Source organism: Larimichthys crocea, chromosome XVII, assembly GCF_000972845.2.
Source record: "Larimichthys crocea isolate SSNF chromosome XVII, L_crocea_2.0, whole genome shotgun sequence".
Lineage (NCBI taxonomy): Eukaryota > Metazoa > Chordata > Actinopteri > Sciaenidae > Larimichthys > Larimichthys crocea.
The window spans coordinates 28,495,511-28,518,614 of NC_040027.1; the positions used below are offsets into that span (position 1 = coordinate 28,495,511).

Below are 23,104 nucleotides of genomic sequence, written 5' to 3' on the forward strand. Positions count from 1 at the left end.
TGCTGTTAAAACCTACTGTGAGATGAGACAAAAACTTATCAGTGGTGTTATTTGCTTGTGTCTGTTTAACAAATGTTCTTGAGATTTTTAACTGAGACGCACGCTGGAGAAAAAATGCTCACCAAGTTTAAATAATGAATAAATTGCTTTCGTTTTCCCCTCACCCTCCCACTTCTTTCTTACCCTTCTTTATATTCCGGATATACATCCCCATCCAACAACAGCTGCTTAATATGCTCCATATAAAAGGGGAGATTTAAAAATAAAAAAGAAAGTGATATAGAAATGTTAACTACTAAGTGGTGTATGGCTTTCAACTGTAGACCTGACCGTGTATAATAAACAGTAAATACAGCACTGTATTGTAACTGCCTTGTTTATGTTGTACATTTCAGCAACATATTAACTGCGATGACAAATTTCACTGTGTGGCCTGAACTATCTGGTCTACTCTCCTCTCAACTAACCCTCCTTCATTACAACATGGCTGCTTTCTATTGGCAGTGAATGGTGGCAGGGTGGACAGGGTATTACAGAGCTTTACCTTGAAACTGAAGGGATTTGATACATCAGTCCTTCAGATAAACTCATCAATCAACTACGTGAGAGGTAAATGAATTCGAAACATTCCTTCCTGGAATAGCAACTTACAGCTTAAAAAAAAAAAAGTAAAGTCTCATATGAGTCACGCTAGTGTGCTGCCTTAATAAATGCAAGTAGGTTTGGAGGTTGTTCTCGTGGCAATGATTTGATTTAGAGATTGCACATTTAAACTGCTTGAAGTTTAATCTGTGATATACCGTGGTTCAGTGTGGTAAAGGATGCCTGTGGGCTGAAATCGGAGGTCTTTAATGTGATAATGAAAGTCTAGGTAAAATTGCTTTGTTGCATGTCTGTGACATTTTTACTCTGAAATACCAAATGTGACTGACTGACTGACCTTATGAACTCTCTGGACAAACACTGGAAATAATTTACTACTGCTAGATTCGTGTGGCAGATAGTAATGCTTGCATAACTTCAACAATCATACTGTTTTGTCTCTTAAATAATGGAGTAAGCCTTCAGCATTAATAAAATAATGCATTTTGTTTATTGGTTATCATGGACATATGTTGCACATAAACAAATTCTAATAAAAATTCAGTATGTCCAATCAAAGCATGTCTGAGCTCGCCAAAATAAGACACTTCTGCAGACAAATATCAGAAAGGCAGAGCGAGTCCTCTGCAATTCCCTTTCAAGATGAAAAAGTGACGTGATTTAGTCTGAGAACTGGGAGGATGATTTCTGCTTCTCACCCAGACAGAAAAAATCACCGTGGAGGCCTGCGGCAAAGTGTGACTGAGCACCAAATGAACGGAGAGAGGCTTTCGTTGAGAATACTACAGACTCAGAACATCAGAACACAGAAACTGTTAACATCCAGACACATAATGGTGCGTCACACATAACTATTTTCAGAAATAATCTGCAAGATCCTTTAATCGTCAGGGCTTCAGTGGGCACATTTCTGAGCTGTGAGCAATCAAACTTGCCCAAAGAAACGCATGCACTGAATGTAAAGCATGGCAATAGTACAAACTAGTTTAACCATTGAAGTTTTTCTAAGGGCTGGATGACATTTAGTGGCCACATAAAAAGAGGTCAAAGACCTCCCTGGCATCTATTTGGATAATGATGATATATATTGTAATGGTACTTGGTACATGTTTTTACAACAATAATCCCTACAATAGTAATTTAGAGTCAATAGCCACGTTGAGATGCTGAGCCTGAAATAGCTTGTACTTGTACTTGTGCACAGTCAGAAAGGTTGAGGAGAAGGTTAATTAAGACTGCAATGTCTGAAATAATAGAAGTCCAATTACATGCACACACAGCACAGAAGGAGTGCTGACAGTACGCCTGCTCTCACTGCAGGTGCGTGTTCGCTTTACAAGTCAGACAGATGGGTCAGCAGTTGCAGAGCTTGTGTTTAAGAAGACTGAGACACAAGGCACGCCCAAGCTCAATCTCTCCCTCTCTCTCTCTGTCGTGTGCTGGCAGCCCCCAAACGGTGACAAATTCAATCCGCAGCCCCATCGTTCACTGTCCTGTTTGGTGCTGACAGAATAAAGCTCTGTAGGGGGAGGGCGGGAGAGCGCGGAGGGGGACAGCCAAACGAGTTAACAGATGACTGCTCGAGTCAAAGATGGAGAGAGAACGATGGGGGGAGTTAAGTTAAAAGACCAAAAGAAAATGAGAGACTTCATAAGTCAATGTTGTTTGCTTGATTTTGCTTTTCTTTTTTCTTTTTCTTTTTTTACCTTTTACAGATAATGTGTTAGTATTAAATGGAGTTAATGTGCTTAAACATTTTTCCGAATACGTTCTGATGTAGTGAACATTTAAGGCAAATCATGATCAGCTGTTTCTGGCTCTATAATACATTGATGATCGTTTCACATATATCTGATGTTCCTCACATGAATAGAAAAGTAGAGATGAGTCATCAAGAGTCCAATCAGCTACACTGCAACATCTATCTCAAGTTTGCTAACATAAATAACATCATCCAGCACACACCATACCGGTCATACCATACCAAGTAAGGCTGCAGCAACAAAGTCCCTCTTCAACTGAACTGAGCAAGGCTTTATTGCTTAGAAATTCCTCTTTTTATGATTAAGAAGAAGGTATTGTTTCTTCTCTCAAATGTTACATGGTCTCTCTCTAAGGAGTTTTACTCAAAGATATTAAAATACTTTATTTAAAAACCTGACACAGGTGATCCAGTTTTGGAATTAAATACCAAAAAAAGGCAGCTAATTCCAGTCAATATATTGACATTTTCTATAGACAAATACACAATCTAGATGTGTTTGTAGTGCCAACCAAGCCAAATTGCTGAGCTGGCAAATGTTGCCGCCTTTGGCTAATGAGCACAAAGAAGGAGGGCCACTGTGAGCCTGATAATTTAGTGCAATTTCTTTTTGCTATTATTTCTTTAATATGTTAGTCAATACTACTAATAGCACAGTCACGCTAAGTGAAAGGCATTGAGCATGAATGGGACATGAGAATTTAAGCAGCACTCGTTACAGAACAATCTCTGTCACTAACGTGCTACCACACCGCCCCAAGAAAATAAAAAGTATCTATGCGAAAGAAAAAAGAAGAACGAGATGGACTGGCAGAAAGAGCCCATCTCAACGGCTGAGCTGTTCTCTTTCACTTTCCTCTGACTGTGCGAGGTGCTGCGCCGTCGATTTGTCGACTCGGATTAGCAGTGCAACGTGGACCTCTCTTCTTTATCAGACTGAGACAAGTGTAGAGGAGATGCTCCCTTGAGTACTGGGCTGGATGGAGCGAGGACTGCTGGAGCCTGGGCTACTGGTTCTTAAATTACGAGCACACACATGGGTAAAGTAGGAAGGCCAGAAATGGGAAAGAGGGAGGGAGGGAGGGAGATGTACTTCTGCAAACTGGCACCTCATAAATCTGACAAGCAGTCAAGTAGAAAAAAGAAAGGAAAAGGGGTATCTACACACACATACGTATGTATGGGAGAACACGCAAGGGAAGAAAAGGGGAACTGAACAGGAAAATGAAGTGGAATGTATATAAAAGAGACAAGGGGGGAGGTTCTTCCAGAGGACACTGTAGTTGGGCTGCCTTCCACAACCAACCCATGCCCTGTCAATTTCATGCTCAGCAGCCCATAGGCAAAGCAGCAGTTTGCGTCAATGAAAGGATGCAAGGGTACGGTTAGTGTCGGTAACAGATGGTGTGCAGCAGAGAACCAGACGCTGCTTTTATATTTCGATATGATCTATAACTTCATCCCTTCGAAAACAGCCAGAGCAGGAAGGCTGAAAAGTTGCTAAGAATCACATCAGACCAAACCTCTTCAAGTGGATTTAGAAGTGTGTACCACATCATATGTAAGATGTTTTCTTTCACTTCAAAATTTCATACCTCGTATCAAATAGAGTCATGCTATTTTCCTTTGTTACTACTAGAGAAAACATTGAAATATTCAAGCCTCCAGACCTGGAAATGTTATTTTAAGATTTTTTTCTTTTCAAGCTTTATTTTGATAGAGACAGCTGAAGAGTGACAGGAATGCGGAGAGAGAGAGAGATGGGGAATGACATGCGGGAAAAAGCCACAGGTCGGATTCGAACCCTGGGCGGCTCCTCTACTAACTGATCTAAACACTGCCCCTGGAAATGTTCTTTAAACGTCCAGATTTTGCTATATGGAATTTAGCACTTATCCCGGTTACACAGACTTCATCGCATTGCTAGAGGACTGAATATCCACCCTGTGAATCGAGTCTCATCTTACCTGGGTAGCCATCTTGCCGTAGTCCACCCAGCGCAGGGTGGCAAAGTTTGTGGACTCTGCGCAGTTGAAGCCATGGTTGAAGCCAGCATGGTATCCATAAGGAAAGGTGATCATAAACTCCCCTTCACCCTGAGTTATCTGTTCATGGAGAATGAAAAAAATAAAAATAAAAATCAACAGATGTACAAATTTAAAAATGCAGCATGTTAGACACACAGGCAGACATAAAAGCTTTTATGTACAACTGAATCCCAATTAAATTCAACTTGGGAAAAACACAGTCCGCTGTAGTGTTGGGTCCAATGTAGACAACTATGCAACTCAAACTAATTAAATCCATCATAAAGGAAACTTGTTTTTTTTAGGTTTCTCTTCAATAATTATTAATATGGTTATTTTTTTGACACTTCATTTGGTAAAGGTGTTCTTGAATTAAAAAAATAGCTATCCTCATTATTCTTTAATGACAAAGATCATGAAAAACAGAAAGCCGCTGAAGTTGATTCATTTGACTTCAAAAGAAATGAAAATTAAAAGTAAGATTTATTTTAAATGTGTTGACGACTCTATCCACCTCTGCCTTTACTCACCACTTTCTGCCCACTTTGAATATCCTTTAAAGGTTGTAACTGACTTATTCCTATTATGTGTGAGTTTCCAATGATAGTTTGTATTCTTTGCTTTTATGCTTTTCTTTTGTCTTATTTATGATGTATCGTTTTTAATTTTCCAAATTATTACTTGCAGCTGTTGTGAAGGAAATCTGATGAGAGGTGGTTCATTTGTAGTTTGAAGAAGTACTCTGGAGACCTTGATGACTTACACTACATTATTTATTGAAGAATGAATGAAGAAGGAGAATGGAGATCAGCAGTACAAGTGTGCCAGTCTGTAGATATCAACCCGATTCTGAAAGTTTCTTCCTGGCAGGGAATATTTAGTCTTACTAGACTCATGAGTGTGACCTGTGGCCTCCCTTAGTGGCATAGGGAGCACTTTTCCATTTTCAACTCTAATGTTAAGGAGGCTAATTGCTTCTCACTGTTAGAATATAATCTAATCCTAAAAATATAGTCTATCATTACTCGAGTCTTACATCCATAACAATTGCCATTGAGGTTTAAGGAGCTTGACTTCTCAGAAACAACTTAACTTAAATGTGTTGCCCCAAAACTTAAGCCCTATATATCTGGCTGTGGATCTCAACTTCTTCATGAAGCCCAGATCCAGAAAATCAAGAGACATCAAGCCAGACAAGGTGACAGGCATGAGGAGAGAAGCAGGAGTAGAGGGTGAGTGGGAGATGAACTTCCTCAACTAAAGGCAGTGGTTCCGATATCAAACATCCCTTTTTGCTCTTGCAAGAATGCAAGAAGACGGATTTATTTTTACACATGAATGGAGAGAGGTACTGTAGGTGTGTAAAAAGTAACCCGTTCACTGTGATAATGACGTCCTGAGGGGGAAGAGAACAGATAAATGTGGTGGGGGGCCCTCTGCTGACAATGGAGAACTTTGTATGCTTGATCTGTGCCAGTTTTTTCTTCTATCTTCCATTAATTTTTGCACAGCAAGGATTTATATTGCCAACTGAATAGAACAAAAACAGAAAGTTGGGGGGAGAGCCAATTCATTTCTTATGACAGACCAAAGAGAAGATCATTACTTTTACTGTATCATTACTACAGCCTGTAGCATTCTAAACTGAGTCACCTCCCTTGCATTGTGATTGGTCATTAAACAATAAGTCCACCTCTGAGACTATAATATAAGTATTTTATATTTAAATATAAAAACATTTAAAAAAAAAAAAAGATATATATAGAATCATATTTACATATAAGATAATATATATATATTAGCTTATTATATATAGAATCGTATCTCTCTATATAGTCTCTAAACATCACGGCTCTTAGGTTATTTTATATTAACATCTCGATAAAATAGGTTAATATTGTTAGCCATAGTCGATTTTAGCTACTTGAAAGTGAATGAAGGTTTTTCATTAGCTACCATGTTTTTCTTTCTTTATTTGAGTGTTAAGCTAAACACTTGAGTTAGCACGCAAGAGACTGTAAAGAACGATGAATGGCGAGAGATGCTCGGTTAGCTGTTTTAAGGTAGGCAACTGGCTCTACTTTGTGTGAGCATCATGACTGTCATTCAGTACTGATAGTAACCAATGACCAAATGGACAGAGCATGAGTGACGCCCCCTGTAGGAATAAAATTTAATTTTGCAGCACCTGCCGACACCATGTTGGATGTACTACTTCTTCTGCATTCTTCATTTCCCAGCACCTGAGGTTGCCACTTAACTAGTAAGTAATAGATTCTAATGCTAGCAGAGATTGTACCCTGCACTATCTCTAAAAATAAATTATATTTATTCACAATGGCCAATAAAATACCATGCATTTTATGCCATGCAACTTGGACCAGTTCTCACTCACCCTATCAAAGGGAATGCCGTATTTCTTTAGGATGGAGGGAGATATCAGGGTCATCTTGTGGCGAAGAAAGGCATCACAACCTTGAGAGCTGCCAGGGAAGAAGCCTAGGGGAGGAAAACAAAAGATGTTTAAGATCTTTCACTGGAAATAAACTCAAACCATGAAATTATTCAAATAAAAGAAACATTACGTAACAATATATGCGCAATATTCAATACATTTAATTGTACACCAACAGAATTCACTTTAAACTGAAAAATGTTATAAGATACAAAAAAAAACAACAGCAGAAAAATCACATTACGTTTTTTTCTACACTACCTTTCATCTACCGTACTTGTGGTTTCATCTACCCATTTTGATTTGTAATGTTTCCAGGACTGCAAGTAATGAATGTTTTTATTAATTTAATTTTTTGGTGTAATGTGACAAAATAGTGTAAAATGTTCATTCTAGTGTCACAAAAGTCCAATTTGATGTCTTTAAGGGTGCTTTCACACCAGCACTGTTTGATCTGCTTTAAATGGACCAGAGTTCATTTCCTCACATCGTCCACTTCGTTTGGGCAGTTGTGAAAGCTCATCCGAACTCTGGTGCGGACCAAACAAGCGAACTTTGGTCCGCCTGGAAATGTGCATCTCGGTCCGCTTGCAAGTGAACCCTGGTGTGGTTCGCTTACAGTGGGTAAGCAAATGGACTATCCAGCAAACCAAAGATCAGAAAGCCAATCGATTAGCAGGGTTTTCTTTTTCCTGGTGCTTTTTTTCTTCATAGTCGGTGCTTGGGCTCCAAATGAGCAGCTGTTGTAACTGCATGATGTTGTCCAGGCATTTCAGTCCGCTTTCAAAAGTGCAGTGTGAAAGTCAAATGAATGTGTGAAATTTTTTAGCATTCCCCACCCAATCAAGTCTCCCAGACTATCCTGGTGTGAAAGCCTTGATTTGTCAGTCCAATACAAAGATATTCACCTTAATGAGAAAAGCACGAAATCTCCATATTCTTTTCTGCATGAAAAATTAGAATGAATCAGTTACCAAAGTAGCTGGTGGTTATTTCTCATTTGGTCGACCAGTCGATTAGTCAACTAATAGTTACAGCTCTGAACGTTTCTAATGTAAGATATAGAAAACTGTTTAGTGATACGATGCTTGGAGGACGGATGAGTTGGCAGGTAAGCATTCAAAGATTCCAGCTATGCAATACAGATTAAACAGGTTTTTCAAGAAGAAATTGTTTTTTACTACATTATCGTTAATTCCACAACCTGAAAATGGAAATCCAGTTTCTTGCCAACATGAGTGTGAATTAATTTACACCCCAAAGTGTGAAATAATCACATTACAGCAGCGCATGTAAATGTGCCTCCAGGTTGTCTTCCAGAGGGCATCTGCTGGATTGTATTAGTCCTATGTCACAAAGAAAGACTACAGCACAAAACTGGGACTAGGTGCTGTCACTTACAAAAATCTTTATCTCATTCAGCATGACCAAAAAGAAAACCTTTGCCTGAAGATCTACTTTGCAATGGCTGACATGTGTCTTTATAGATATTGTGTTATGAATTTTAACAAGCAGTAGCACTTACACATGATTGTAAAACTCAGGATACCGACTGTTTTAGCCTTAGTCTCATTTTGTCATAATTAATCCCAAAACAATATAAATAGGTCTATCACTGCTGTGAATTAATTAATTAATGTTGATGTCTAGGCTGCAAACTGTATGTTGTGCATAGCTCCTGAAAACTTTGCCATGTTACCTTTTGCATAGCAAAACAACCACCCCAGTTTCTTAAAAACACAGACTGCTTTGAGATCATAATATTCCCATCTGACATTTTTGCTTTTCAAAGCCCCAAATCTGTCTCTAAAACAAAGCCTCACTCTTGCTATTGAAAACAGAGATGCTCAGACAGTCTCTGCATAATCAAAAGCAAGAATTTCTCCTCCATCACTCAACTCTCCCGCTCTTTACTGTCTGTACCCGCCAGTGCCTCAAAGGGGGGTCCATCCAAGCCTCTACCCAGTTAAACTTTAATGTGACTGACAGTATAATCGGCACCCATTTCATCCTTCATTTTCATTGCATTGTTTCAGCCTCTGTTCCACCCTACAAAGCAAGAGAGGGAGAGAGGGCCTCTATTCTCTCATCGCGCGCCTGCTTGTTGGAGCTGATAAAGGTGAATAATGTGCCGACAGAGCCCGGGTATTAATCCCCATTAAAATGCAGCTGGCTCTCTGAGCTCTCCGCGGGGTAATATTAACTTAAAGGCTTCATTCTGTCCTTTTGAGTTTGAAAATTAAGTTCCTGCCTCCTATCCCCCCCAGTCCCCCCTCCCCCAATAAGTTTGAAACCATGACTAAAATAATGCGGAGATGAGGAGCGATAAGAGCAACGGCTGTCGCTGTGTCAAATGTTTGGAGAGAAGTTTTCAAGTAACAAGACCATTGTCCCAGCCCCATTAGGCATTCCTACTGCACTCATAACTGTCTTTTTAGGACCTCGTAAACAGTTGGCTACCTGAGCTGACGATGGCTTTGATAGGTCAGCGGGTGCTTGTTAAATAACGTTGGCATTGCCTTCCTCCCACTGCCAGCTGCTCGGATAGGCTGAGAGGAAGGCTCCAATTTGACAGTGTCTGAAAGCTCAATGCCAATGTGAAAAGTGAAAATTCAGTGTATATTTAAAAAAGAGAAGAAAAAAAAAAAATGTATTCCAGTATTGAATTTCCTACCAAATCTGGGCCCCTGGGTCTCTTATCAAATCTATTTAGGTTTAGTTCTCATTGAAAATCCCTCATAAAAAACATTTGGTACTTCAGCTACTGAGGAAACTTTCACTTACTGGCTAAGTATGTTTCACGGTTACTGGAGGTGCAGATTCAAACCTATTCAGTTGATAACCTTAAAAAATATATAATTATAAAGTCAGCAGAGACTTTATTATGTACTGTGAATAAGGATGATAATAGGTCTAAAATAACTGAAAAGAAAGCAACCATTATTACTGGTATGAATGTCTACTGTGAAATTGATCCATTTTATTAATACTCATACTGATTTCTGTAGGGCTTTCTGCATGTATTTAAATTACAATTTGAAATGGGGTTTTGTAATAGACCAGTTTCAGTAACTGAAGTTAAATTGAGTTAAATGTGCATATAGCTAAATCTCAGCTCATCCTAACAGCATGTTTTAACATCAATTACACTGTAAATCTTGTGTTCAATATTAGCTTTTTTTTAAATAAGAGATTGCTTGTCTGCCATATGCCATAGACTGCACGTTGCATATTCCAGCCCCTCCGGCAGAAAAGCAGGAAAGCAAGTGACATTGGTCATAATCGATTTTTTCTGGGTTCTTCACAACAACAAGGACAAATGGTGTGTCTATTTAATGTAGTTTGGGATTTGGCAACTCTCCATCATCATCCCTACATCTTATACCTCACATGCAATACACGGGTTAATCCTCATTGATCACAATGGGATCAGTGGATGAGTAGGAGAACATGAGTGGTGGAAATATAAGGGAGAGGAGAAACCTTGTGTCAAAGGGGCAGATGGTTGAAAAAACACAAAAGGCAGAGTGGTCACAGACTATTACACTTCAGGCCCGGAGTCACACAAGATTTTCCGTATATGAGCCATAACCCTTGTGCCGGATCCAACTCTGGCTAAAACATTCAGCAAAGTCATTTTGACGTAAATTAGAGATGCAGTCTGACACTGTCCACATCTGCGATGCTCTTGGGTTGTGACACTTATGACAACAATGTAGCAAGCAACAACAACCATTGTTTACTCCTAGGCACCACGAATAATCCATCAATGCACAGTACACACTGACTGGGCTTCGTTGTTGGGCTTTGAAAGTGTCGTCAAACTCAATCTGCAGAAAGCACAGCTGATGCTGCTGACTTCAGTTCAACCAGCCTGTCCTCCAAATGCAGCATCTACAGCACCCCTAATCTTTTTAGTCAGACTGACGCGGGCTGCTCGCGTCAAAAATAGAACAGATGCGAATTTCACACAGAGCAGAGCGGAGAGATGCTTCTGGGACGCTTCTGACCACGGCGAAACCTGTGGGGTTTGATACATTGACTATAATGGCCTCGTATTGCTTGCGCTGGCACATGCACCACGGTGCACATGCAACGCAGCGCGGATGCGCCTGGTGGGGTTTGGGAGTTGTTTCAAGTTGCTTCTACTTCTCAATTTTCCAATGTGTGGCCCACAGTGCATACCACACTGTTCAACGTGAAGACCACTGTGTCTGCCAGATAAGAAACTGCAGAGAGGTTGTTTATTTTGAGAGGTAAAGGGTTCTCAACAGTGTTGTGCATGCTGAGCTCAAGAGAAATGAGGCAGGGTGCAAGGCCTGATTCAAAACAAATCTGGTGCTGCGGCTAAAACGCAGGTTTTCCCATTTATTTGAGGTGGGTACTGCATTTTGGTTGTGGCTGTGCAGGCCGCAGGGTATGCCAAAAAAAAAAAAAAAGGTAGTGACCTGCAGCTGAATATTAAGCTGGATTCAACTTTAGAAGAAATGCAACCCTATGTCATACTGCAGTGACCAATCCTAAATTCGAAGGACAAAGTACGTGCTTTGGGTGTGTGTCAGTGTGTATTTTTACATATATTAAACATGTTACATGTGGATGAATTTATGTTGTGTGTTAAACAGTCTGAAGCACTTTCTCATTTACTTAATGTGACAAATAGAAAGCAAACACCCGGTGTGGAATGACAATTGAATACATCATCAGGGCCTCACCTTGCGCCAGCCTCTCCAGCCTCTTGCCGTGCTCAGGTGGGACGGCATACCTGTATACAGAGAGGAAACAAGGTGGTCAGTTTAGTGAAAGGCTGGCCTATTATTAAGAACCTGGGATGGAAACTATTTGATAGTGTTGTACATGTCAAAAAAGAGGTTACACCACACCGTACTCCCTAATCTTTTGTACTTGCTCAGATGAGCTCCCTCTCCCTCCTTGTGCACTTTCCTTGAACTTCTGAGATATTATCATTCTATAATGACAAAAGATTTCTCCTGTTTAAAACCTTTTTAACCATAGGATTTTGCAAGTAAAGTGGAAAACCGTAGGCCTAACTGTAGGGCTGCCTTCCTCGCATTCAAGACTATGTTTTCTAACAACTACTAATATAACTAAATAAAGCAGAAGTCACACTGAGCAATACTTTGATTCTTTAAATAAAGCTGTGTTCAGACTGTAAATCAAATTTTAGAGGTAGCACAATAGCATATCAACAAAAGGTCATGCTAGATGTGTGAATTAAGGCAGATGTATGTCCACAGTACGTGATGATGTTTCAGCTTGCAAAACATTTGCACATTATGACTCGATCATAACCAGAAATGGATAGAGATGAGAAAAAATGGCAAGCTGTTTGAGGAAAATAAGTTTCTGTTAACTTTTTTATACTAGCCAGTCTTAGCTGTCACTCAAACACAGCAATGGCACACTCCAAACACAAATGGTCGCGTGTATGTTACCATCTTAACTCTGTACAGGTCAGAGTCGACACTGAACATACCTTAAGAAGCTGACACAATAGTATCAATCGCTAAATGCTGACCTACGTTAACAGCGTTGTGTAGATGCTCGAAAAAAAGGTATAATTTGAAGAGGCAAAGAAGGGGAAAATGGAGGGTGGTGGAAAAGATTAAATGACTGGTGAAGGGCAGGACAAGGAGGAATTACTGTTTTGGGAGTGCTGGGTTATTTCACTGCCCTCAGCACTTACTGTTTTAAGAAATGAAATTACCCATGACGTACACCTCACCACCCCTCCCTCGCCTTCTCTTTTATACATGCACACATCGTGCAAACCAATCATTATTCTTATCGCTGTTTGGTGGAAGGTGGTTTTACATTTGGCACCATCTTTGTTTGTCTGTACATGGCTTTGTCTTTAAGTATCTGTTCAAATAAGTTATACTGTACAAATACAGTTGGCCCTATGTCACTGGTTCTGTGTTTGTCCACAGGTAGAGCAAGGTGCTAGTGTTGCCAAGAAGTCAATATAATGAGGTATGTACTGTAAAGTATGTACCATTATAAAAAAATGTCAGATGCCACATTTAGAAAGTGAGTTTATTTGTATAGCAGAGTGGGAGGTAGCAAGCAAAGCTCAAATCCATGACTTTGTGATGTTATTATAATGCTCTTTATTACTGCAATTATTTCCTCTGAGTTGCTTAACCCACCAGAGACTTTGGGAAATGAACTATGGATAGGAAAACAGCGTACATTTCTCCCTCCTTGTTCAAGCCTCAACAGCCAAATGGATGTATAAAACAAAAGGGATAAAGACAAGTGAGAATGAAGAATGAAAGAAGAAAGATGGTGAGAATCAACGGCACATGAGGGGAGACAGAAAAGGAATGAGCACGAGCATAAGACAGAGAGCGAGAGAGATTAAAAAAAATAATAATAATAAACACTCAGAAGGTAAAAGACAAAGTCAATTTCAGTCAGAGGTGGCAAGACATGGTGCCACACTGCCACCTGTAGACGAAAGCTTAGAGGTTCAGGGAGGAGCAGCCTCCTACACTGTTTATTATTCTAGCAAGGATTTACACACAAGTATCCCACATCACAGTCTTGCGACCAAAGTCTTTCATGCCATCAGGGAGCAAGCAAGTGGCATTTGACAAGGAACAAATGTACTGAAATTCAGGTTATTGTCTCAAGAGTTGTGACTGCCCTATTTTAGTGAGTAAATAAGCACATAAATACCCCCGTACAGCATTTTTGTCTTGGTTTTAACACCATAAAACTAATCATTCCGAGGCATATCTTTAAATTTAGCATTTTTCTGTTAAAAAGGTCCCTGATGGGTAACACAAATGTAATGAACCAGGATATTAGATCAGAGTAGTAATATGTTCTGTGACCATAGGACAAAGAACAATAAGACAAGTAATAACTTACTGTTTACCTAAAAATGTTGTTTAAACCTAGGCTTGGGTTTTGGTTTTTTATTACACCACAGCAAAACAGGAATTCTTGTGAGGGATCAGATAAAACGCTGTGACTTTGCCTCCATATGCATCACTGTGCCTCATTTACTTTTTGATGCAGTATGTGTATCTTCGCAACTTAGAATGCCCACAAACTGGCCTACATCACAATCACAATGCTTAGAACCTTTCTGCTGTTGCGTTACCTAAAAAGTTGTCACAATGCATTTGTGTGTCACATACTGTGCATTGTGAGCATTAGTGGCATGTGCCACTTTTAAAGACGATCTTATAGATGAGATTTTACAACATTATTGTGATGTAGGAAGTTATGCTGGAACACAGCTTATCGGGGAGATAAAAACAATGTTGGTGTTAAAGCCACACCGTGTAACTATTCTACCATAAAACAACTGATTTAAATCATTTAGAGACTACACTGTAATTGGGTGAATGGTTCCTCTGCCATTCTCACTCTGCACCCCGTACACCTGTTCCTTCATTTGCCCTCCTCATCAACTCTGTGATTTACAGTTTCCTGGTGGACAGATAAGTAAATTGCTGTAAACTACAGCTGCTGTTAGATAATGTTAGCTCAATTTGTTAGCCATGCTTGGGACCGCCAAGAAGACAAGGCCAGGGGCGTGGGCATTTGTAGACAGAGTGTGGTGCCAGTGTTGTGCCAAATCCTGAGTTGGGCAAACGGACAACGCAACTGAGATTAGCAGCTTCTATGGACAACATGGCAGAGGCAAAGAGGCCGACAGAGAAATCTAAGAAAAGAGAAAGTGATCAAGCAGGAACAAGAGTAAACCTGAGACTGACTTTTAGTCGTTGGCAAGAGCTTTGTGAAATAAAAGGCTGAAAGATGGGGAGAGCTGGGCTTCTTACTGTTGGACTAGTAAGTAATATTAGCTTTCTGCTATGTTTGTGTGTGGTGTTGCACTTGCATGATGTTTGGCTGTTAGCAAAGTTTTTGATCATAAGTAATATAATTATAACAAATGTGACTGTGCGACAATGGTATCGCATTTGGTGTCACATTAAATTAGTGTTCATCTTCTCATCCAACTCTCCGTAAGACAGCAAATAAGTACATTTCTTAAAAGGTATTGCTTTAAAGGTGGGTCTTATTCTTGGGGAGCATCACATTGCAGAGGTTTCTGTGTAAATATGCGCACACCCGAGCAGCCCGCACTAGAGAACATCCTTTAGATGATCCCTTACATCCCAGCATCAAACCAAACAAATCAGCCGATCAGCGCATCTCCTCCCGTACCCTTCCTCCTATGGCTACAGTTTCCATGGCAGCAACACGTCTGTCATTCTAGCAGCAGAGAGAGAATCACACAAATAAAACAGCAAATGAAGACTTGAACTTTTCCACCTCTCTAAGGAAGAGTTTGATTTTATCTATGGTGGAATAGCACTCCTGGCAGGTGGAATTAAGCTGTCATGACAGCATGAGAAGTGACACAGTGTGTGTTGGTGGTGTGTTTTACACCACTATAGACTTGTAGTTGTCTTGTAATTTGGTGATTTCTAGTTCATAGCCACATGGATAAAGAACTAATGGTATTTACTGTATGTTTATGCTCTAACAAACATTTAAGGGACACAACACACTACTCTACCTGTCAACACTATCTCCACCTGCAAAACACACACACATAGTCAGACACCAGAGGGTCACATTTTAAGGGGAGGAATGCTGCAGGCAGCAGATCTCAAACCTTCTTGGTGCTTAGTTGAAATTTATGAAAAGCAACCACTCTGGGACCTGTAAAGGTACCTTAAATTACTGCAACACTAAATCAAAGCCCAGAACACCCCACCCAATATCCAAAATGCAGTTACAACCCAACTAATGTGACATGCAGATTTTCAGCTCTCCATTTCTCTCCTTTGGGACAACAAATCTGTCAAACGTAAATGGTTCAAAACCTCTGGACTACAGAGGAGCTTGAGGACTGACGGATTTATAATAAACTCCCCCCTTACTGGGAAGCTGCAGCCAGGATACACTTCAAAATATCCCTTTCAATTCTCTTTCGTCAGCCTTTCCCTACCTTCCTCTCACATGCTCTGAGGCTAATCTTTTATCTGACAGCAGATCCACTGGTGTGTGTTGGGGTAGAGGGACGATTGAGAGGACTTCAGCAACGAAAATAAAGAGAAAAAGAATGATGAAGGGATTAAGGCAGGGAGAAAGTGACAGACTGCTAAGGCTGAGATCTCTTACACATCCGCCAGTGTATGTGTGTGCGTGCGTGTATATAGCAACAGTAGTCATAATGGTGGGGGTCTAACTTTGATGGGTGCTGAGTTGCAGGGGGAATGGACTTAATTTCACAAACGGCTGCACTATGAGAGGAGAGTTAGAGGGTGTGTGTGTGTGTGTGTGTGTGTGTGTGTGTGTTTTAAGGGGGCATGCTCTGTTTAACAGCCTGTAATTACCCCGCTACACACAAGTGTAAAAGTGAAAATGATTCAATTTCAGAAAACTGAAGGTGGGAAGGTTTGGCGAGCACCAGGAGAGGGAGCAAAACCAAGTGAGACAATTAAAAGGGGGCGAAGGAAAAGAGAAGAAAAATAGAAAGAACTTGTTTAAAAAAAAAGAGAGAAAGAAATGGGGCGCATCCATCCATCTAAGAGAGAATTAGTGCTAAAAAAATGACAGGGAAGATAGAGCGTATGAGCAATGCAAGGGGAAGAATAAAGAGGAAGGAAGCTAGAAAGTAATATAATATGCATTCATGTGCTGACAAACTGCTGATCCAGCATGAGATGCTTTAAAAAGAAATTCAGGCAGTGAGACGTGTACAAAAAGAATCTGCCCAATTAATAACAAAGAAACTAATGACTTTTTTTATATATGTCAATTACTTACTGTAGATTATGACTTTAATTGTTCTCTTCCATTTGTAAAAAGATTTTTATAAAACAATTGTCAGCGTATCTTAAGAGAGCATGTCAAAACACCTGCACCTAACTGTTCATCACGGTTGATGCTCCACAACATGTCACGGTCTCATGCCTAAAAATACTCTACACCTGGTGTGTCTTCAGGCGGCAACTAACGTTCGTGAAAGGGCTCATGTGTTGCCTATAACAAGGAGAATGAAAAAAGTAAGGGGAGAGTTGTTTGATGAAGTAGTTAAGACTCAATATCCTCAGTCAATTTTATTTATATTGCCTAAAATCACAAATCTGCCCCAAAGGGGTGTTCTGTGTAAAGGAATGGCCTCTGAAGAATTTATTGCATTTAATTTATTCAAATTTTTATCGAGTAAAATGTGCAATTTGCAATTTAAAAAGGCTGCTGAAGCCTTTTCAAATGTACTCTATGAAACTGCTTCTGGGACCTGACCTGACCTGTTCTTAAACAGTTCACTGCGGCAACCGTGTGTCTTGTTAAAGCATCCATAAGCAAGACAATAATCCCTACTTACCAATATGACAAATTTAAATCAGATAAAAAACTGGCCATATATTAAAGTTTGCCATACTTGTGGAGGTTGAAGAATAACTCTTAAGAATAAAGAGGCTCAAGGTTAAAGAAAATTTCAGGCATTACTGCCTCCACTTGATGAATGTCAGCTTTATGTACATTGACAATAAGTTGCAATGATACCTTTCCACTCTGTGAGAGGTGTGAAAATGAGACAGATAGGTGATTTTAATGAGATTACATCACAGAGAGGGGGGGACGCATACTGTGACAAAGAAGAATACAGGTCAGAGAGCAAATAGAGAAACAAACACACACACGTTCACACACACACGGATAATACTGTATTCATGAAAGCACCAAGGCTGGGTTGGCTCAGCTCACCACCAGCAGTGTCATGGATGAAAAACAACGTGGAGGTAAAGAAGGGAAAACACACACAGAAAATCAAGCGGGAAAAAGTATTTTTCCATTGATTCCAGGGCCCACCAGGGGTGCCAGACAGAAACAGAAGGAAATGTAATAATGATGCAAAGAACATAAAGCAAGAAAAGAGAAAATAACCGCTCAAATCATTATCAATACCCATTTATCTACACAACAGCTGCTTAAAAAGGTTTAAGCAAACGTTCTGTGCTTTACAATAAAACCTCAAATTTCACAACGCCTATGATAATCACGATGAACAAATCAACACGAATTCTAGCATTATTCATGAAGTCTTTGTCATAATATCTGAAGGTCAAAGCTAAACAAAAGAATGTTTGGCATGATTACATTTGGAAAAGGTGAAATAACCAGTGATAAGCAGGCACAGCCCCTTCTCAAAGAAGCACAAAAAACAGCATTACAGTCTATAGATCAACAGCTTGCTGCTCCTGAAAAACAACAAACTGAGAACTGTGAATGATGTAGCTGGCACAGAGTTGTGATGTTTAATACCCATTAGAAACATCCCACCCTCTAGGTCTGTTATAAGTGTTTTGGACTGATTCACTGAGATAAACTGGTTGAAGGCCCCTGGTGTACGATACAAAGCCAATGAAAAAGAAGGAAAAGTAATGAAGAAGAACAGGCACCACAGAGAGAGAAAGAAAATCCTGTCCTACTATGCTTTGATGATCCTTTTCGTTGTGTGTGTGTGTGTGTGTGTGTGTGTGTGTGTGTGTGTGAGAATCTGAGTGTAAAACAGGTCTGTTTCTTCACTTTCATACAATAAAGTTCCAGGTATCATTGATCATTTGAAGTGATCTTTTTAATAGAACAAGCAGACGGAAAACTGCAAATTTTATGGATGTGTCAATTGATGGGAAATTAGTTTATTTTCATGATTGATTAGCCTTCTTGAGCCATTTTTAAGCAAAGATGACAAAATTGTCTGATTCCTACTTCTCCGATGCAAGTATTTGCTAGTTTTTTACTATTGTAAACTTGACATCTTTGAATTTTGCACAGTCAGACAAAACAAGACATTTGGAAAACACATATTAGACTGTGGGAAACTGGAAAAGGCAGTTTGAGATTTTATGGACGCAACAGGAGATCAATTTATCAAGAATATCAATAAGTATAGCCACCTTTGCTGGTATGTAATTAGTAGCTACAGTTTTGTTTACACACAACCAAACATTCAGCTGTGTGCCAAGCACAGGTGACTCACCAGGACTTCTGCTGTCCAAAGTGCAGATAGTTGATGCTGTAGAGGTCCATGTCCTCAGTGTGCCATGCAAATGTGGTCTTCCACATGCCGAAGTAGAGGTAGGGAGTGTTGACACCCTCGATAACGATGCCACACTCCTGCTCCACCATATCCAGAAGTGTGTTGAGGTGGCCAATGTTCCACTCTTGAATGTCCTAAATGGAGACAACAGTCATTTTAATGAATAGATTGTACAGGTTTGTCTGCACACTACACTCTAACTGGGCAAAGTGTATCAATGACCACCAGATGGTGCTGTAGTCAAGGAAAAATGTACTGAGCAGGGTATTAAAATAACACAATTCTTTATGTCATACAAACATAATCTTTAAAGTAGCTTTCGTATGTTAAGGGCATAATATGACAATAAACGATTATCCATACATTAATTTAGGCTCTGAACATCCTACCATGGATTAATTAATCACAGGCTGTATTTTAATTGAAGTTTCCAGGTTAGCCAATAATATTTGTAAACCAGTAACTTGGAAATTTGCAGTTAAAAAGGTCCATTGTCATGTGAGTAAGTACTGAAATCACAGACTAACAGTCATGTCTTTGAAAAGTATCTCACAAATAAAGCAGTTTTAGCAAATCAGCCCCAACCAATGAGCACGTACAAACCCTCACCTCATCATAGATGGAGCCACTGACATCGGCACCATAAATGGGTGACACAAATGTGAGGTTCTTCCAGTACTTCCTCTCTAGGTCGTCAAAGTCTTTGTGCCGGGGTGTGCAGTACCTGAAAACAGCACAGAACCAGTCATATTGTGAGTCAGCAGCCAAAGGACTGACATAGGATAAATACATGTTTGCAACAAGTGTTTTTTTTTTTTACATTTTATGATGCAAGAAACACTAGCTAGAAAATGAAGGACAATGTCACTGTTTTTATATTAACATTAAGCTTTCTTGTTAGTAAGGGTAGTACTTTACAAACTTTACTATTTCTTTATTGAACTTCATGTAAGTATTTTTATGACCACTAGAGGGCAGAAAAGGCTTCAAACAGTGCCCAAAGAGAATCAGTTTACATAAAGCCAGTTTGCAGACAGAAAACAAACAGTTCTGTTGGTATGAGTTTTAACCTTTCATCTCCCAGCCTTATTGATAAATAAATGTCCTTTAGCGATATTTGATTTGTTAAAGGTTTGTGTAAAAGGTATTAAAATGTCAGCACATAATCTTACAAAACATTGCTTGACAAAAGTGACGTGGAAGCCTCACACATCTATGTCAAAACATATTACAGCAGGCGCATTTATAAATGAGGCCTCTGGACCTGACTTACTTCTTGCTGTTGGCCAGCTTGCGGTACTCGCCAACGGTCATGGACTTCTTCTGGATGTTGTATTGAGTGAACAATCCCGACTGTCCAGTCACCACTTGCGTGATGGGAGCTGGAATTACCATGTCCTCTATGCTGTCATAATTCCTCCGCGGCTTCCAGCCCTCTGGAGGAATCACCTGGTGAAGGAGACAGACTGTTAGCGTTTGTGTTCATATTAAGTAAGGTGACAAGTGTTATACAATGACCTGCATCTATGTGCAGCTACATTTTCAAACTCAATAAGCTTATTATCAAAAGCCCATCCAAGTCTCAAATGTTAAATGGTGCTATAAATTACTTGACTGAACACTGATGTTTGATTATAAACCATAAATTGCCAAACATTTAATGATTTAAAAAATGTCAATATTCTTGCTTTTAATCATTTTAACATTATAAATGCAATATTTATAATAGTTGATTTGTTTTCATTATTTTAAGAACCAAACAAATTCTATAGTAAGTCGTGTTAGGCATTTGTCAATATTATTTGATAGTTTTAGACAACAATAATCATTTGAACTAGAAGCCATAACAGGACTGTGTGATTGTGAGAGTACGCATGTGTGCTGTGCTCACTTTTGCCAGGCCAGCACGATGAGCTCCTTGACTTTCCATGTAGACAACGTATTTAGCAAAATCTTTGAACTCCTCCATGGTGGGCCGGAAAGTCATAATCTTGCAGCTGGCGTTCATGGCGCTTGCTGGCGGCAGTGGTGGCAGCAGAGGGGTCGGTGGCATCTCAGAACCTGGCGCCACATCTGGGTCTGTAGGCTGAGCCAGGATGTGATCTGGAGAAGCATCATGTTCTGAGGTCACCGCTGTTTCCGGGGTCTCAGCTATTGCTGGCTCCTTGGTGGGAATCTGGTCTTGGGCTGCCCTCGAGCTTCGGGCAGGAGGGGATGCTGGAGCAATGTCAGTGGGTGAGGCTGGGGCAGGTGCAGGATGACGAGTCGGCACCGTGTCCATGGGCATGTCAGTAGCCATTGGGTCTTTTGGGGGTTGCAGGTAAACCTAGATGGGAGAGCAAGGACAATCACAGTTTGTTCAGTATATTTCAGCTTATTTCCAAAGTGGGAGCAGAAGCAAGGTAGAGAAACATACAAGTGTTAAAGAATTAAGCATCTAGCAGTAGTGAAATGTAACTACATTTACTCAGGTGTGTTTCTTTTGTACAGTGTAAAGTTGTACTTTACTTAAAGCCCATGTAAAGTAAGAATAAATGCGTGTTTTGAGTTTGTCAGACCAAAGAAGAAAGTGTTATTAACCACCCAGCTAAATTTGAATGATAATCTCTCTGATCCAGGACTGTGGGGGCGTGTCTGCTGAATGTGCTGAAGCCACGCCCACTCCTGGGAGCAGTCAAGCAACAATTTTGAAGCAACTGAAACATGTCAGATGAGTTCCTAAAATGACATGACTAACTTTGAAACACTGAGTGAGATGAACTAATCTCTCTGCTAGGGGTGCAGGAGTATGCTCAGGGTGGCCTCAGCGTGTCATCGAGCCACCATCTGGGACTAGGATTATTTTAGCTTGGCTATGGCTATGTCTAGTGTTGTTGCAACTGCTTGATGTATGATGAGTGCACTTGTACGCCTGTCCATATTTATGACATGTTTAGGTAAATTTACACTCACGCCAAATACCAGCTGCTTGCATAATGTTGCTTTAATAAATACAGATAATATTTGACAGGAATTTGATTTCATTACATCGAAATCGTCCAGGACACTTGGACCGGCACCAATTCATTCTAACAAAACATCTGCAAGCTGTACTAATGTTTACTTAGATATGTATTTCTTTTATTGATCCCTTCATTTAACTTAATATTCTCTAATAAAGTGATTTCAAGTTAATTTTTTTTATGATTGTTTCACAGCGGTTATATTCAGCACAAATAAACCTCCGTTGATGGACTTTGTTTGCTTGCCTCCATGGCTGTAGCACATTGTGTTTGTGCCAAGTTTATTTCATATCTGGCAGCTCAGGGTGTCAGTGGTAGCTTTGGGTGGGAACACGCAAGCCAAAATACAAACAGACGCTCTGCACTGGAATGGAAATTTCAAAAAGGGACACATACTGGTTGTAGCATTGTTGTCAAGAAGCCAGTACTTTAATTTAGCATGTTTCCATAATCTCTGATGGCTTAGCAAGGTAGTTGTATGATTTAATACAGTACATACATTACATATTATTCCTTTAACTTTGTCTAACAGGACATCTCTACTACTGGCAACGAGTGCTTGCTTAGTGTGCGAACAAAAGTTGCAGGGCCCCTACCTCTGAAGCACAGACTTTTTAAGGGCAATCAACTGTGCACCAGGAACCTTAATTTAATGCTTAACTAGACATTAGTCAATTCATCTATTAGTTGTTTTTTCAAAAAAAAAAAAAAATACTATCCATTCTTTGTCTTCAGCTCCTCCAAGCTGACGATTTCTAGTTTTTATATTACAAACTGAATATCTGTGCATTTGGGGGTCTGATAAAAGTACAAAGTAATGAGATGTTAACATTGTAAATGTGATGGGCATTTACACTACACTCTCACATTTAATTGTCTAAACAAATAATTGTTTAAAAAATAATTGACAGATTAACTGATAGTTGCATTACTAGTTGTAGTAGCCCTACATAAAAGGAGCACTGTTTAAGATTTTGTAACATTTAGCATGATAGTTAAGTAAATTGCAAACTCATTGTTTCATCCTCACCTTCCTAGCACAATGAAGGAACTACACACATCAAGAATGCAAAAGGTCAGAGTCAGTGCTTCTTTTGTAGAAATATACCTGCTCAACATGGCTCTTCCCTGGAGCAGGACCCCCAACAAAAAACATAA

General features: G+C 39.8%; 1 protein-coding gene across 5 annotated transcripts in view; it reads right to left on the reverse strand.

The window, feature by feature from the left end:
• Positions 1-23,104, reverse strand: part of kdm4b (lysine (K)-specific demethylase 4B) — a 42,436-nt gene that overhangs the window by 17,388 nt on the left and 1,944 nt on the right. For 4 of the 5 annotated variants that reach the window (XM_010742166.3, XM_019261200.2, XM_027290117.1 and 1 more), the window contains exons 2-8: positions 20,836-21,270; positions 20,218-20,393; positions 19,554-19,668; positions 18,885-19,078; positions 11,563-11,612; positions 6,788-6,891; positions 4,333-4,470 (exon numbers count right to left, since the gene is read on the reverse strand). In XM_010742166.3, the coding sequence (XP_010740468.2) occupies positions 4,333-4,470; positions 6,788-6,891; positions 11,563-11,612; positions 18,885-19,078; positions 19,554-19,668; positions 20,218-20,393; positions 20,836-21,243 (1,185 nt within the window). In that variant the 5' untranslated portion in view covers positions 21,244-21,270. Of the gene's footprint in view, positions 1-4,332; positions 4,471-6,787; positions 6,892-11,562; positions 11,613-12,746; positions 15,101-18,884; positions 19,079-19,553; positions 19,669-20,217; positions 20,394-20,835; positions 21,271-23,104 lie in introns of those variants that run through there. The other variant, XM_019261203.2, reaches the window with a different exon arrangement.